At 34.2% G+C, this 17,535-nt stretch overlaps 1 protein-coding gene across 1 annotated transcript in view; it reads left to right on the forward strand.

Annotated features, from left to right (window-relative positions):
* The window catches only part of TAF2 (TATA-box binding protein associated factor 2), a 91,221-nt gene that overhangs the window by 32,394 nt on the left and 41,292 nt on the right, over positions 1 to 17,535 (forward strand). The window contains exons 6-16 of the mRNA XM_080799999.1: positions 62 to 175; positions 1,324 to 1,423; positions 3,031 to 3,116; positions 5,575 to 5,710; positions 6,758 to 6,912; positions 7,594 to 7,708; positions 8,049 to 8,158; positions 10,013 to 10,078; positions 11,268 to 11,520; positions 13,424 to 13,564; positions 16,624 to 16,734. Coding sequence (XP_080656125.1) covers positions 62 to 175; positions 1,324 to 1,423; positions 3,031 to 3,116; positions 5,575 to 5,710; positions 6,758 to 6,912; positions 7,594 to 7,708; positions 8,049 to 8,158; positions 10,013 to 10,078; positions 11,268 to 11,520; positions 13,424 to 13,564; positions 16,624 to 16,734 — 1,387 coding nt within the window. The remainder of the gene's footprint in view (positions 1 to 61; positions 176 to 1,323; positions 1,424 to 3,030; positions 3,117 to 5,574; positions 5,711 to 6,757; positions 6,913 to 7,593; positions 7,709 to 8,048; positions 8,159 to 10,012; positions 10,079 to 11,267; positions 11,521 to 13,423; positions 13,565 to 16,623; positions 16,735 to 17,535) is intronic.

A 17,535-nucleotide genomic window follows, 5' to 3' on the forward strand; every position in this document is an offset into this window, starting at 1 on the left:
TATTTTGACTGAATAATTATTTATTTCTTGGTTATAATTAGCTCTCTCTTTTAAATTCTAGCACAAATCTGTTACATAGTGCCATGATTATAGATGAGACACCTCTGACTAGAAGGTGTTTAGCCCAGTCCTTAGCACAGCAGTTTTTTGGGTGTTTCATATCCAGAATGTCTTGGTGAGTAATTTCATAGTTTACAACTACTGAGATTAAGAATTGGGAAAGTTTGTTTTTGTTTTCTTTTCCTGTATTTTCTTTTCTCTCTGTATATTTAGAGAAAAATAATGAGTATAAATTTCACTCCAAATTTTTTACCATCAATGAACTGTAGTTCTATAATTTTTAAAAGAATTTTGATAGCAACAATTTATTAGAAAACTGAATGAATACTGTAGATATAAGGCCTTGAATGTGCAGAAAACTGTGGTTAGAATTCTAATGTCAGTGTTCAATGTAACTGGTAATGGTCAAGATCATGTATAAGGCAAAATAACAGTCTTCTCCAGTAGTGATGATGATGTAGGTATTTTCCTGTTACTGTTTACCTTTGTACTAATATACTTGAAAGAAGTAAGAGATAAGAACACTTAGTTTTTTTTTTTATTAACTTGAGATGAATTTGAAGAAATACATGAAACTCCCTTAAGATTATAATTTATTTTTGTGACCATTCTGTGCTATATGTGGTAAACGAATATCGGTTGGTTTCTTTTTCTTTTTTGTTGGCAGAGGTTAAGTTCTCTTGATTTGTAATTTTTTCCAGAATAACATAGTTTCAGTGAAGAATAGTGCCTGGAACATGGTAGGCAAAATGTTTGAAGAAATGAATGAATGAATGGATAAGTGTATGAATGAATAGATGAATGAATTGTGTTAATTCCCTTTCCTCTTGAAAAACCGAAAATAAGTAATTGAACTTTCGATCTCAGAATCCCATTGATAATTATGCATGGGATTGGCAAATGTGAACTTTAAAAATTGAGCAATACAGTCCTGGCTTTGGGCACGTATTTCCTTAGAGGCAGATGATAAGGACAGAGTTGGCCAGGAGGGAAGCAGTGCAAATGTAGGGACATTACTTGAAATAAGACTGGAAAGCAGATGTGAGGAAGGTGTAATGAATGGGTAAGTAGAACTTACTGGTAGGAAGTGGTTAAACCAAACATTTTGTTAATACATTCTTTAAATTATTTTTCATTTTTTTAAAGAATGCATTAAAATACACACTATAATGTGTTCTGTTATCCTCTTTGGCCTTATCTGAAAATTTTTATGATTGAGAGAGTTTTTATGATTAAAAGAATATATTTTGACTTTTTGTATAGGTCTGATGAATGGGTACTGAAGGGAATTTCTGGCTATATTTATGGACTTTGGATGAAAAAAACTTTCGGTGTTAATGAATACCGCCATTGGATTAAAGAGGTAAAAACAGCCAGATCCATTCCCATTTAGAAGTCAAAAAGACATGATAGTGTTCTCCTGATTCGCAAGTCACTTGTCCTTTACTTTCCATAATTGTAAAGCACTGTCATTTGAAAGTGCCTAATTTTTCCCAGCAAAATGAAAATCACTTTACAGAGTAAGACTAATGGTCTCTTTTAGCTAATTCCATTGTCAGTGTTGACTTCCAAAGACTCTTTTGCTAATAAGTAAGGGAGTATTTAGGCTTCTTCAACGTCAAATTAGTTATTAGATATATCCAAGCTCATTGTAGTCATTGATAATATAACTCTGTGCTGCTTAGATTTGTTTAGATTTAGAGCCCAGCTTCTGGAGTCAGATTACTTTTCAGCTCCCTCATAGCATTTACAAGCTTTGTGGCTTTGGTTAATCTTTTTCAGTGTCATCTTTATAAGGAGCATAGATGGGGATTATGAGACATCATACATGTAGTGTGCGTGATGCCTTGTACATCATAAGTGCTTCTTATTGTGCCAGCTAGCCTTCAGTGCATTTATGTTCTCTGTCATTGTCACGTCTTTTTCCTATTAATTAAAGGTTTGGCCAAAAAGAAAAAAATCAAGTGTATTTTGCCTAGCCCTCTCTGTTCACGTACATATACATTTTACTCATCTCGTGCTTAACTCCTTCCTTCTCAAGTGGAAAAATTTCAACCTTTAATATCTTTATGAAATAAACCCCTCCATGTTCCCCTTTTCTCATTTTATGTATCTTTGTTGTCCAAACCTAAACTCAAGTAAGCCGAAAGATAGTTGTAAAGGATTTCAAACATCTAAACCAGAAAAGAATTTATACATCTAAACTGGAAGAGTCCATTCTTCACTTCAAAAACTATTAATGAAGAGCAAAAATAACATATAGCACTTACAATGTTTTGGGAACTACTATAAACATTTTACAAATATTAACTATTAATTTTCCTAAGTATCTTGTTATTACCCCCATTTTACAGACGAGGAAACTGAAACAGAGGTTAAATTATTTGGCCATAGTTACACAGCTAAAGTAGTAGAGCCAGAATTCTAACTTGGTTTTTAACTACTTCACTATGATTTTTACCACTTCTGTATATAGCTTACATATTATTTAAACTAGTCATGAGTTTGTAACACAGTTCTGTTGTCTTTTTTTTTCCACTTAAACTTTTTTTTCCACTTTGATCTGTATCATATTAGAAAAGACTGAAGAAGTTTTAAAATGGTAGATTCCTGACATAACTTTATTTCCATTTCTTTTTATTTGCCTAAATCCTCCCCCAGAAACAAAATACAAAGAAGGAATAAATGAACTTGGAACACAAGTCAGAGAAGGTTGGGAAGAGCCATTAAGAAAAATTGGCAGGCTGCTGGCCAGCCCTGAAGTCACAAAGGAGAGAAGGCATTTTGGCTTTATTATTGAGCTGGCTGTATAGTCTGCTTTGTTTATAAGAACATAAACTACTTTGTAAATACATTTAATGTATTTTAAGAAATTTACGTTTTGATTCCAGGAAATGAGAAATCACAGTTCAATTCTAAAATTTGATACGTAAAGAAATTTGCACTGACTCCTATTTTTATGTTTTTTAGGAGCTAGACAAAATAGTGGCATATGAACTAAAAACTGGTGGAGTTTTACTACATCCCATATTTGGTGGAGGAAAAGAGAAGGATAAGTATGTTTGTTTTTCAGAGGTGGTATTATAAACCTTGTATTATGGGTTCGGTCTTTGAGGATTACTTGGGATGTGTGTTGAGGCCCACACAGACCAAAATAATAGTATGTAATATTGAAACCACAAATACTGGTAATACTCTCATTACTCCTTTCCTTACTTTACTGTTTTTACTGCATGTGATGGCTACAAATGGATTTAAACATTAAAGACTCTCAAAAAATATAAGGCTTTACTCTTTTCCATGTTGATTTCCAGATGCTAGTATATTATACTGTTCTTAGAAAGGTTTAAAAATAATGGGAACAAGTATTTTGCTTATGGACCACCAATTATTTTCTTAAGTAGGTAATTTCAAGTTCAGGACATCCTACCTATACCTGTTTGTCTGAACGGTCACCTACCTAGACACTTACGTACTCTTTGCTTTTTCCCTTCTTTCCTTTTACTTCCTTCCCTCTCTACCTTCCTTCTTTCTTTCCCTTTCTCTCCTTCTGTTGTGTAGCAAATCCCTGTAAAGAAGACAGCCACTTATAGCAAAATAATGGTACTAGCAGGCAGTCTTGTTTGTTCTAGTGTCCATGGATTCCCTAAAGGAATGTGGGTTGAAATGGGTGGGAAAGTTTTTCTGTATTTTCACTCATTGTTAGCTGACATTTTATATTTTCCTTAACTATGAATGTAGGCAACAGACAGTACTATCTGTGACTTTGTCAGCAGTAGAAATCATAGATCTTTTCCTGTCATGTTATAATTGTTAGCAGATATTTTGAAATACTCTGCACTTACCACCACCTCAATATTACTATAATAGACCACTGCCAGATCTCATTATTTAATGTATTAATAAACTAGCACATATATTGGCATATCATAATTTTTAAATATTTTTATAACTGCATTTCATTATAATTGGTTTTCTGTGTAATTCTATATATTTTATTTCATGCATATGAAGGCAGTTTTTCAAAAGGGCATGTATAAGATTAACCAGGCTGCCCCAGTGTCTAAAAAAAATCACAGAGGTTAAGAAATTTAAAGTTGGATAACCAGTAGCCTTTTCTTTGTTGTAGCATGGTCACCAAGACAAGAGTAAGTTCATAGGAAAGCATAGAAATTTGGAGTTAGGCAAACTGGGATTTTTGTCAATATTTTTGTGATCGTAGAAAATCACATAACCTTTTTGTGTATGTGTTTTAATGTGTAAAATGACGGTACTAGTCCTTAACCAGGTTGGTTGTGAGGATTACTTGAAATCAAGTTTCATAAATACTAGTTCCTTTCACTTTCTTCTCCTGACTGCCTGCTATATGGCAGTTTCCCAGCATATGATTAGAAGAGCATTGCCATGGTGTGTAAATATTGTTTACACTGAAGACTTTTACTTTGGTTCTGCCCATTTATTTAGCTCTTGTATGTTTAATTTTTAAAGGCAAAAAAAGTCTGGAAGCAATATACCTCCCTCCCATCAGTTCCTCTTAGAGATAGCCATAACAGTTTTTTGTGTGTGTGTGTGTGCCTTTATTTATGTATGGCATTACCAAATGTAGTTCAGTCATACATATATTACTGTGTAACTGCCAAATTGACAAATACTTTAAATTTCGATATGCCATGTTATTAAGCAAGTGTAATGACTACCCTTACACATTAATTGTGAGAGTGTAATTTGGTACAGTAATTTTGAAGGGTAATTTGTTGGTACCAATTAAATAGCCATTTAAAGTAGATGATTTTTAGATTCAGTAGTTGTATTTCTAACTCTGTTGTAATAGAAATTCTACTTCTAGACATTTGCCATACAGAAATACTTGCACATGTGTAAAAAGACATTCACTACAGCATTATTTAAAATAGTGAAAAATTTTAAACATCTTAAGTGTTCATATATGTTATAATTTTTTTTACTAGACTGTACTTTTCTTTTAATGATTTTCTTTTCATGATGATGATCATCATCATTTCAGAATTTAGAACTTTTACCTAGTCAGTCTGGTCTTTGTCCCCTGGATTTTATTTATTTATTTAGTTATTATTATTATTATTTTTTTTAGAAAGATTCTTCCCACCCTAGAATAGGACAAGAAATTTTTTTCCTTCTTCTAGTACTTTTATAATTGTTTTTGTTATGTAGTACACCTGGAATTTTCTGTGTATATGTGGTTTAACCTTGGGATATTGGTTAGAATTATACTAATTATAATGATGAATTTGGAGAGCACTAAAATATGGACACCGTTCTTATTTAGGAGCTTGGATGTGTTTTTGTTAAAATTTTCCTTTATGTTTCTTCATGAAACTTCATAATTTTCTTGCAGTTAAATTTATTTTTAGAAGTTTCCTACTTGTGTTGCTCTCATGCTAAGAAATTACTGAGTTATATTATCATGATGTGGCCATGAAACTTGTTTATTTAACACAAATTTGTCTTATTAAGTACAGTTGTTTATATTTTTAGTCCGGCATCTCATCTACACTTTTCAATAAAGCATCCACATACACTTTCCTGGGAATACTACACTATGTTTCAGTGTAAAGCTCACCTCGTGATGAGATTGATTGAAAATAGGATCAGTATGGAATTCATGCTACAAGTAAGTAGTATTGAAGTTAAGGACTTAACAGTTACAAAGAAAGATACGTTCTATATATATAATCTGAATGCTATTCTGTAGAATAGGAGTCAGGCTTCTGGGGTTGTAGCAGGAATTCTGTTACTAATTAGCTATTTGCTCGCAAAGTAATCTGTGCTTTTTGTTTGTTTCCTCAGACGTAGAATGAGTATCAATACTTACCCATTTAATGCTGGATTGTCATGGATATAAAATTAGAATGTGGGAATGAAAGTAAAACCTATTTGTATATAATTTTGTGTTCAAAATATTAAGGGTGAACTTATTTAAAATATTAAGGGTGAACTGCCACTTATGAGTGTTTTCAATTAAAAAAACCCAAACCTGTCTAAAGGATGTTTATTTTTGCTAACTATTAAATTCTGTCATATATTTTAAACAAGTTTTGGTGTAAATAGTTGAGATATAGTGGTTGAGGTAGTAGAAGCAAGATGTATTGTAAATGGTCAGCTATTTTTTTTTCCACTGATAACATTCTTACAGGCGAGTGAAAAAAAATTTTTTTAGTAATTTTTTAAAGCATTTTATGTTTGCCTTAAAATTAAGTTTTTTTAATCTTTCTGTCCTTCGCCTTACCTTTAAAGTGGAGCAATATTAAATGAGAGATGGTCCATAAAGAAACTTGTAGAGCTGTGTAAGTCTTAATGAGTGTTCTCAACTTGCCAAATGTTTAGTTTCTTTGAAACTTCATGATACAATAAATTATAGGTGTTATATATCATTGTTATTATAATCCTTAAAAACAATGTTCATTGTTTGGCGAGGACATCATTAAAATTGACTTATATTTTGAGGAAGAACAGTTTTTAAGTCTGGCTGTTTAAATCTTTGCATGCTTTTATTGCTAATAGTCTTTAACTGGATCTGCCTATATAGTAAGATATGAAATGTATTATCTTTGTAATTGACTCTAGTAAAGTCATAATGCAAAGTTGGTATAGTACAGAATTGAAAACAATGTATATTGTGTTACACAAACTTACTAAATGACCCTTTTCATCCGTACAGGTCTTCAATAAACTGCTAAGTTTGGCTAGTACTGCTTCATCACAGAAGTTCCAGTCACATATGTGGAGTCAGATGTTGGTTTCCACATCTGGATTTTTGAAATCCATCTCAAATGTCTCTGGCAAAGACATCCAGCCTTTAATAAAGCAGTGGGTGTATCCTTTTCAGTAGCAGCTCACCAAGGAGGGGAAGGGAATAAGGTTATATGTGTCGGGGGAAGGAGGCAAAAGAAAGATTTGGGAGACCAAAGGAGAAGAAGTATTTAAGTTGCTAAATAGTAGTAGAAATGACTAGGAACTGTAAATCATTTCTGCTGAGGTGCCTATTAATCATTGAGATATACACACATATATGTTTATGCTTATAAAATTTGGCATATTTTGAATTGCTTTTTAGTATGTGAGTATTGCAATAGGCTTGATGGTGGGGGAGGTGAATAATCCACCAGACAGGCCTGGAGGACGGCTCGTTAGATGTAGTGGTCTGGTGGCTTTTAGATGTGGTTAGGGGTTGGCACAACTTAAGTGCTATCTGGGAACTTTTCAATTTTTACATTTTTTTCATATCAAAGCACTATTATATTAATAAACCCATACAGTGGTTTTGCTTCTTTCAAAACACAAATTTGTTAATATTTCAGAAATTTTGTTTAAATCTAGGGAAACAGTTTTCACAAAAATTTTGAATACTTTGCCACCTGGTTTACCCTGAAGTGTGTTCTTAGGCCTTGAACTGGTGAGAATGTGTCTGAAAGTTATCACCTACTGTAATGAGTCATTTATTTTGTTTAGTTTATATTCGTCTCAGAATTCTAAAGTTCCTTTACAATTCTGCAGAGACCAGAGTGGAGTGGTAAAATTTTATGGAAGTTTTGCATTTAACAGAAAACGAAATGTTTTGGAATTAGAAATAAAGCAAGATTATACATCCCCTGGAACTCAGAAATATGTGGTAAGATTTTTTTCCAAAGGGCCTTCTTTACTGCTTTCTTCCCCGTTTCAATATAGGAAGAGCTTATGGGTGGAGAACTGGTTAGAAGATATAATGAGATTTTGTTTGCAAAGGTGGAAATTGAGAAAACACAAACTATCAATGATGGAGGTTATGATGGAGATTTCAGGGGACACAGGTTACCCCAGTTCTCCCCTCCTTTGGTGCCAGCTACCTTTCTGTGTCTCCCGATACAAATCTTCCATAGTACTGTTTTATATCTTGAAATATATACCTGTACACATAAGAATACATATATAGTATTTTTCTAGCATTATCTTTGAACACTTTCTTTTTAAAGGGACCACTTAAAGTGACAGTGCAGGAGTTAGATGGATCTTTCAATCATACGTTGCAAATTGAAGAAAACAGCCTTAAACATGATATTCCCTGTCATTCCAAAAGCAGAAGGTAGGCATTGAATCATAACTTTAAACTGCAGTTGATAATTAAACTGTAAGTCTCACAGATTAAAATGCCAAAATAGAAATCCTAATGTATACCTAAGTTTCAAGTAAAGAACATACTATCTGGTATCTTTTTTTCTTCCTTCTATTTCAAGTTGGTATTACCAAATATTCTTTATTTGCTTTCTGTTCTTGACATTTTTATTCTTTGAATTAATTAATGTAAAAATTAGATTTAAGAATCTTTATTTTGTAGGGTCACTGGGAGGTGGAATAGAAGTTTGATTTTTTTTTTTGGAGCCAGGAAAAATTCAATGCAAATTGCTTAGGTTTATTAGTCCCATTGGATTAATATCTATAGTAAATATTGGGGAAATGATCATTACACATAAAGGAAGGAGCTGAATACCTATGTCATAAAAAGCCCCTGCATTTTCTTTACTTTGTCTTTCTCTTTTTCTCTGTATCACCATGCCTTTACAGAACATTCTTTTTTTTTTTTTTAATTTATTTATTTTAAGTAATCTCTGTACCCAGCTTGGAGCTCGAACTCGCAACCCTGAGATCAAGAGTCACATGCTCCTCCACCTGAGCCAGCCAGGTGCCCCTTCATTTACTTATTTTAAGCAGTCCTTTACCCAGCATGGAACTTGAACTCATGACCGCAAGATCAAGAGTGGCTGAGCCAACCAGGTGCCCCTTAAAAAACCTTCTTGTTGTTTTTAAAAAAGGCACATTGCCATTTTCCTTAAAAAGTACCTGTACCCCTGGGGCTAGGAGTACATTATATGTTAATAAAAAAAAAAAATAAAGTGTTCAACCGTTCATCTTCAGTGTAGTATATTTTTTCTTTACCACTGTTGTTAGCCATTAGCGTGTATTCTGAATAAAAAGATGGGAACATTTTTGTGCTTTGCTGGAGGATTGTGTAGTAATATCAGAACTTCAGGAACAGAAGTTTTACAGTCATGACTACATTGAGGTCATGTCGGACAGAAGAGGATGTCAGTTGATTGTGACGGCCTTCAGAAACTTAACTGTGAAATTTCCCTGAAACCATTTTTTCTCTGCAAAAATTCTTTTAGTTAGGCTGAAATTTCCCTTTCCTTTTGTTCTGTTTCTGCCTTGGAAATTGGGAACATCCTATTGCTACCCTTTTCATAACATTTCCTCAGGGTTTTTTCTCTATAGTAACAGTGTGTCCTTTGGGTATTCTTTGGTGTGAGGAACACAGGAAGACTGTTCTCTGTTCCTATTTTAATTTGTAGTCTCCCAAGTTTTTAGTTTATATCCAGTAGATTTTATCATTCAAGAGTAATTTGCCTGGAAGCAGTTGCTTTTTGGAGGACTTATCCTAAATCTTTTTCATATTAATCAGTTGTACATGTTAATTAATATTGTTTAGATGTTTTATAGTTAACCACATACTTCATTTCGTATGGGATAGCTCCTTGCACATAGAGCACATGTTCAAATTTATGTCTCGTTTCCGGCCTGGTTATTTTTTCAATTTTTTTATAAAGGATTTCTTTGTTGATAGATCGATCTTTTCTGTATAAAATTGCAGATTACCAGTTTTTAGAAGTACATCTATGTTTTAACCTGGCATTTAGCTACATATTTTTGCTTTTTGTTAAGCTTTCATCAGGAAGAGCTTTCAGTATCATTAACTTCATTCCTTTCAGCTTCAAAATATAGATTTTTTTGGTGTTTAAATTGCATTACATTCACTATCCCTTCTTCCTCAAGCTGTCTTACAACATTGCCTGAAGTTTTTATTTTGAACTTCAGCTGTTCTTATCTCCTTTCTGAACTGAAAATGTCACAGTTTGTAAACTTAACTTTTCCCTGCATGTAGGAATAAGAAGAAAAAAATTCCACTCATGAATGGAGAAGAAGTTGACATGGATCTTTCTGCGATGGAGTAAGTTAGTTACTTGAGTTTAAGGATGTAATATTATATGCATTGTCGTTTGTCTCGTTACTACACACATCTAAAAGTGTGTAAATGTGTTGAAATTGTTGCTTTTAAAACTTTGAAAGTCCATAGAAGTGCAGTGTTTCTCAAACTGTAATGTGCATGTCAGTCACTTGTGGATCTTCTTAATATGCAGTTTCTGATCTAGTACTTTACTAGTGGGTCCTGATAGTCTGTATTTCTAGGGAGCTCTCAGATGATCCAGGTTCTTTTTGTTTTTGGTCAAGGCTTCAGGGCATTTTGAGGCTCCCTGTGCTTTCAAAATACAATTTAAATATCACTGTTCTAAATTTTATGTGGTAGTATTTACTGATTGGCAGTGTTTAATTTTTTAAAATACTATGACTCAGACTTCATTTTGCTCATCCATATTGTGCCTCTGTGTTTTTTTGAAATTAAATATCTGTAATTATTTACTGGCTTGGTTGCCAAATATTACTGCTGTTTATATGCTATTTATATGCTTTTTTCATATCAAGTGCCTTTCCTGTGGTAAGCACCCACTAGTATTTGGTGAATTAAAGTAGTATTTTAGGTAGTGTTCTTTTGATGATGGTGTTGACATAGACTAGATTTTTTTAAACTGGGAGTTACTTTGACAAGTATGGGAGGATAAATTCATGATATGCCTCTGAACTATGATTTCAGAACTTGCTATTTGAAAAAGATGATCATGAATCTAACATTTTTTTTAAAAAGTATTAAAAATCAGTTAATTTAGTAAAATAAATTCATTTCTTAGTCACAGATTGATTCCAAGAAATGATGGCATTTATAGCCATAGTTAGGCTGTAGGCCATGGAATGAAGAAATTTGATCTCATTCTTTTTTTTTACATTATATAATCACAAATCAAAGTCCCCAAATTAATATTTTGAGATGGAATTTCTTTGTGACCACTGTCTTCTTATCCTTGGGGAATCTTTTAAGTAAGATTAATAAAGATTAGCTACTGTGAGAAAGTTTGAAATACATTAAATATAATGAGAATGTTGTCAGTGTGATTAAAAAAATACAGTAAAAGTTCAGGCAGTCTTGAGTATTACATAGAGAAGAGAATCTGTTTAATAAATGCTTAGTTTTTATCTTAAAAATATATAAAATTGAAACAAAAGAAAATTTTATTTTCTTTCAGTGCTGATTCCCCTTTGCTGTGGATAAGGATAGACCCAGATATGTCAGTGCTGAGGAAAGTAGAATTTGAGCAAGCTGATTTCATGTGGCAGTATCAGCTCCGCTATGAGAGGGACGTTGTTGCACAGCAGGAGTCCATTCTGGCCTTGGAGAAGTTCCCTACACCAGCATCTCGCCTTGCGCTCACTGACATATTAGAACAAGAGCAGTGTTTCTACCGAGTAAGAATGTCCGCTTGCTTCTGCCTCGCAAAGGTGAGATGATGCATAGTAGAAAGAAAACACGATTATTGCATTAAAAAAAAATAACAAAAACCCAAAAAACTCCGATAATGAATTAATATTTACTGAAGTCTTTAATTTTACTTGGTAGCTGGTCCCTCAAAAACTTTTTTCCAAATATGTTTAATAAGACTGATTCAAAAGGAAAATATTTTGATCTGAAAATAGATAATGCATTAAAAGTTTGTAATTGTCGGGGCACCTGGGTGGCTCAGTGAGTTAAACCTCTGCCTTCGGCTCAGGTCATGATCTCAGGATCCTGGGATTAAGCCCCACATCTATCCAGTTCTCTGCTCAGCAGGGAGCCTGCCTCCCCCTCCCCCTTTGCCTGCCTTTGTGCCTACTTGGGATTTCTCTCTCTCTCTCTGTCAAATAAATAAATAAAATCTTTAAAAAAAAAAAAAAAAAAAGAATGAACTTTACCAGAAGTTCAGACCAAGGTTTAAAAAAAAAATTTTTTTTTTAAATTTTTTTTTAAAGATTTTTTATTTATTTATTTGACAGAGAGAGAGAGAGATCACAAGTAGGCGGAGAGGCAGGCAGAGAGATAGGAGGAAGCAGGCTCCCCGCTGAGCAGAGAGCCCGATGCGGGGCTCGATCCCAGGACCCTGGGATCACGACCTGAGCCGAAGGCAGAGGCTTTAACCCACTGAGCCACCCAGGCGCCCCCCAAAAAAATTTTTTTAATTGTCAAACCGAAAGTCAGATTTTAAATTCAAAGAGGATTGATCACCATTTTATTGACTTGCCAAACCCATCCTGTTAAAGCACAGAATGCATTTGGCAAGAAATTCCTTAGTTTGAGTGGTGCTTTACGTTAAATATTATAGGAAATCAGTTCATCTTAACTATTCTGTGTGGTGATTATTTCATGTTGGTTTGGGTTTAGTAACCAATATTAGTGATACATAACTTAAAATGATAGGTTCTATAATTTCACATGCTAGAAAAGTTAATTTATTAAGAAAACTAAATATCTTTCTTCAGATGCAAAAAAACTGAAGGTAGAACAAATGAAAACCAGAAAAACGCAGACAAAAATTTGGCCAGAAATACTAGATTCCAGGTATTTAAAAAAAATCTTCATATAGGTTCATTCGCATTTAGTGACTGCCCTGCCTTCCTCACTGCTAAAATCCATTTGCCCAGCATCTCTGAAGATTACAATGGTTAGGTTCGTTTTGTCTTTAATGGTCACTATTGAGTAGTTACATTGCTACATCCTGCTCAGATATGTGAGGGATAACATGGTATTCTTTGATAGATCACCTGCTAAGGATATAATTTCATTGCTTCTATAAAGATCTTTGTGATTCTTGCATGCTAAATTCTTAGCAGGTCCATGAAATTATAGACTGTTATTTAAAATGATAAATTATTCTTTTCAGACATAATTTCTATATACTCTCAAAGTTTCAGTAGCAATATATGGTTTTTCTGTAGAGCATTCTTGCAGACTTAAACATTAGCACTGTACTTGGCTTATTTTTCAGTTAGGGTAGACTTTAAAACCTTATTTAAAATTCATGGTGATGATTCTATTTGATAATTTGAAGTGTTAGAATTATATTTTCCTAAATGAAAAGGACAAACTTATTCAGAATAGAAGCCTTTTGCAAATATTTTTTTTTTTAAACATAACAGAATGCTCCAACTTAGGAATTACAGAAAATATAAGTGTACATAAGAATTGGGGGGAAGGTGAGTTAATTTTTTTTGGAAATGGTAATAAAAGGCTAAAACATATTAAATTTCTGAGAATTGAAATTGTTGAAAACAAATCCAATTGTATTAATATATTTTAAGAAGCTATTTTATTTATTTAAAAATATGTTTTCAATGGTAATGGAAATTACTTCATTCTAATGATTTGCAGATTGCAAATTCAATGGTGAGCACATGGACAGGACCACCAGCCATGAAGTCACTCTTTACTCGAATGTTTTGTTGCAAAACTTGTCCAAACATTGTGAAAACAAACAACTTTATGAGCTTTCAAAGCTATTTTCTACAAAAGGTACAGTTTACTTTTACTTTGTTATAATTGTTTTTTGCTGTTATCTGTGTATCTCAGTTTAACTTAGGGACTATTTAAATAACAGGTGTGTTTACTTTTTTATAAAATGTTTGCCTTTATTCTATTTTTGGTTCTTCAAAATGTTCCCCAGGGGCATCTGGTGGCTCGGTTGGTCAGGTGTTTGCCTTCGGCTCAGGTCATGATCCCAGGGTCCTGGGATCGAGCCCCGAATCAGGCTCCCTGCTCAGTGGGGAGTCTGTTTCTCACTCTGCCCCTCACCTGCTCATGCTCTCTCTCTCTCTTTCTCTCTCAAAATCAAATAAAATCTTAAAAAAAAAATGTTCCCCAAATTTTAATTGATTATTCATTGAGATTATGAGCTGTGTATAAGTAGCTATCAACATTTATACTAAAGTAAACAGAAATGGCTAATTTGACCTTTTGGTTGCTCATATAGGGGATGGAGGTATGGGTGAGTCCTTCTGATGGCAGTCCTTCCAGAATGTAGACAGCCCTTCTGAAACAGACAAGTATAGTACCTATCTCTGGTTTCAGTCTTAGCTCTGCTCTCACTAGCAGTTTGCACGAGGATAAGTTTCTTAACCCTATAAGCCTCAGTTTACTCAGTTGTAAAATTTGTCTTTTTAAAAATCAAATAGACCAAGTATATAAAGTGTTTTTACACTATATCAGATAGAAAATTTTTTATATATGATATAGAAAGTCACAGTGGTGTGATGGTGTCACTGTTTTAGGAAGGAATATGGGAATGGCAGGATTTTCAACATTTGGGCAATTTGCAAATCACTTGTAAAATGTTTTGATTGATTTCATGATGATGATGATGATGATGATGAAGATGAAGGCAGGGGTGCCTGGGTGGTTTGCTCAGTTAAGCATCCACCTCTTGATTTTGGTTGGCTCAGTTTGTGATCTCAGGGTCGTGAAATCCAGCCCTGCATCAGACTCTGTGCTAGGTGTGGAGCCTGCTTAAGATTCTCTTTCTCCCTCTCCCTCTGTTCCTCCTCCTCCTCTCTCTCTCTCTATGTATATGTGCTCTCTAAAAAAAGCAAAATATGTAATAAAGGCAGAGTTCAGATTAAGTAGATCAAACTAGAAAGAGGAATGAAGTTGAAGTAGACAAAACTAACAAACCCTATTTAATGATTTTGGTGTGGAGGAGTAGGAGAAAGACATGTCATGGATAAAGCAGTGGGTTAGTTTTATTTAAAGGGAGAAGAAACTTGAGGCATGTTTGGCACAGAGAAAGGAATCTGTGGAAAGGGTAAGATGAAATATTCAAGTGGGAGCAAGTAAATATAAAAAAGAGAAGGCGAAGTAAATTCTAAAGATACAGGAGTGGGTGGGATGCAGTTGGGAGGTTTATTTTAGAAAAGATAAGAACATTCCTTTTTCTGAGGCAGGTGGAAAGCAAATTGGAAGTGGATGAAATGATAGATGTTGAGGGGGATGTTAGGTAAGGTGAGATTTATATGTGATAGTGGGAGAAGGAAAATGTGGCTGGATTCCCCAGCCACCTTGAGATATCTACTGAAAATAGAAGTCATGATATAATTAGAGCGAATTTCATCAGCTGAACAGACTCAGGATGAACCAGGTTTTGGGAAAGCCAATATTGGTGTGATCAAAGAAGTCTAGGTGGCATGTCATTTTAAAGGACTGAACATTCTCTATACTTGTGCTCAGCTCTCTCTTGCCATTTCACTAATTCATGGTATGGAGACAAGTTAATTTCTGTGTCTACCCAGAATGTTCCCTTCATTGTGTCATTGTGTCTGTATACCTTATATTGTGTTTCATATTGGGAGGTGTGTCCCATTAGTGAGAGGGATGAGATCAATTTGTAAGTTTTGGTTTGTTTGTTTGTTCTTAAATAAAATAGTAGGCAGTATCAGAAGGCAACATATCTTATAAGGGTAGGTATAAAGTGTTTGTGGTTTTAATTAGTATACATGACATTTGTGTGTGTGTGTGTGTAGATTGGGATGTAAATGTATTTCTTACTGTGGGTTCCAGTCAAAAAGGTTGGAAAAGTAATGCTTGTAGACCAGTTTCTTTCACATAATACTTTGGGCCAGAAAAGACGGAGAAAAGATTACTGTAAGTCAAACCTGAGTCCCTGAAGGGCAGAACAGGCATAGGACAGGTATTTCTGTGGAAAAGAGCCTTTCCTTCCATTCCTAGGGCACGAACACTGTCTTTTGTTACATCGTGGTAACACTGACGGCCTTATCGCTTCTACTGCTTCATGCAAGCAAAGGAGCTTACCCTCCTTTTTGTCCTGCAGTTTGGAAGATGCTGTTAGTTTGAATCAGATGAGAGCATAGTCTAAATCTCCCTGGGTACTGAGGACTGTGATGACTTCATCTGTGGTTCTTTCTTGAGTTTAAATAGCTTGGTTTTACTGGTAAAGGTTACCACTGTGTGAGTCAGGTTTCCATTTCTTTAGGAAAATTCCCTGTGAAAATCTGGAAAGGGAAAAGTTAGGCTGGATTTTAGATAATTTACCATTTTTCTTTAGGTTGAGAGTGGGGTGGTACTGCAGAATCAGTGTCTCTCAGACTCATGATCTCTTTCCTGTCTGTTGCATGCTTCCAGCCATTGTATCATCTAATCCTAAACATGGTTGTGAGGAAGCAGGACTCTTAACTAGGCAGCTGGCTAAAATAATCATCTTGGTAGTAGAGTAGGACTTGAAGAATAGTCTCTCTAGTGTTAAAACCCATTCCTTTTCCACTGTAAGACACAAAACTGCATTTATATAATTAATATGACATATACTTTACTTCACCAAATGAAGATATAGGCACACAGGCTACAGACTACTCCCCGCTTGGTTTGTTACTCTGCTCTCTGTTGCAACATGTCACATGTTCCCAGTGAGAAGGGGTGGGAATTAGAGGGTAAAGCGCCATCCAGATACCTAGGTCAGTCCTGGAGTAACCCTTTTCTGCATATACTAAAATGAATTATAGTAATATAAGAGGTTATTATATGCTGAAAAAGTTTTTTTTCTTTCTTTTTTTTTTTTTTTGTAGACTATGCCAGTTGCAATGGCTTTATTGAGAGATGTTCACAACCTTTGTCCCAAAGAAGTCTTAACATTCATTTTAGACTTAATCAAGTACAATGACAACAGAAAAAATAAGGTAAGATACTTTAACGAATATTATAAAGCTACCTAGTGACATTTTGTTCTTAAAGAAATATTTAGACTGTGAAATCATTGTTGAATCCATGTTACTTGAAATTTCTTGAGAATATATACAGTATATATTTGTTACATAATACACAGATAAGATTTATTATAATAACTAGTGGAAGACAACCCAAGATTAGTTGTTTGTTTGTTTGTTTTAATTAGTTGTTTTTTTAAATGTTCCTCATACCTGTTGCAATGTGGAAATAGTAGTGTATCAGATTTCAGGAAGCCAACTAAAACTTGATTTGGTGAAGTCTGACAGCCCAGTTATTTTTTATTCCTTTTTCTATTGCCATGTGATACACAGAAAACAGTTCCCTCTAGGGATAATGTGTTCATTAATAAATTTAACTTTTTTTGTTTTTTACTATAATGTATGTTTATTAATTTATTTAGCAAATAGCTGTTGAGTGCTATGCTTCAAAAATCATTTCATCTTGTAATTCTAACAGTCAGCAAATGTTTTTGAAAATACATGGTATGGGGGCGCCTGGGTGGCTCAGTGGGTTAAAGCCTCTGTCTTCGGCTCAGGTCATGATCCCAGGGTCCTGGGATCGAGCCCCGCATCGGGCTCTCTGCTCAGCAGGGAGCCTGCTTCTCTCCCGGCCTCTCTGCCTGCTTGTGATCTCTGTCTCTCAAATAAATAAATAAAATCTTAAAAAAAACAAAAAAAAAAAAAAAAAAAGAAAATACATGGTATGCTAGGCAATATACTGTGTTAAACAGAAAGAAGAGTTGGTAGATGGCA

The sequence above is a fragment of the Martes martes genome (genome assembly GCF_963455335.1).
Source record: "Martes martes genome assembly, chromosome: 4".
In the NCBI taxonomy this organism is placed as follows: Eukaryota; Metazoa; Chordata; class Mammalia; order Carnivora; family Mustelidae; genus Martes; species Martes martes.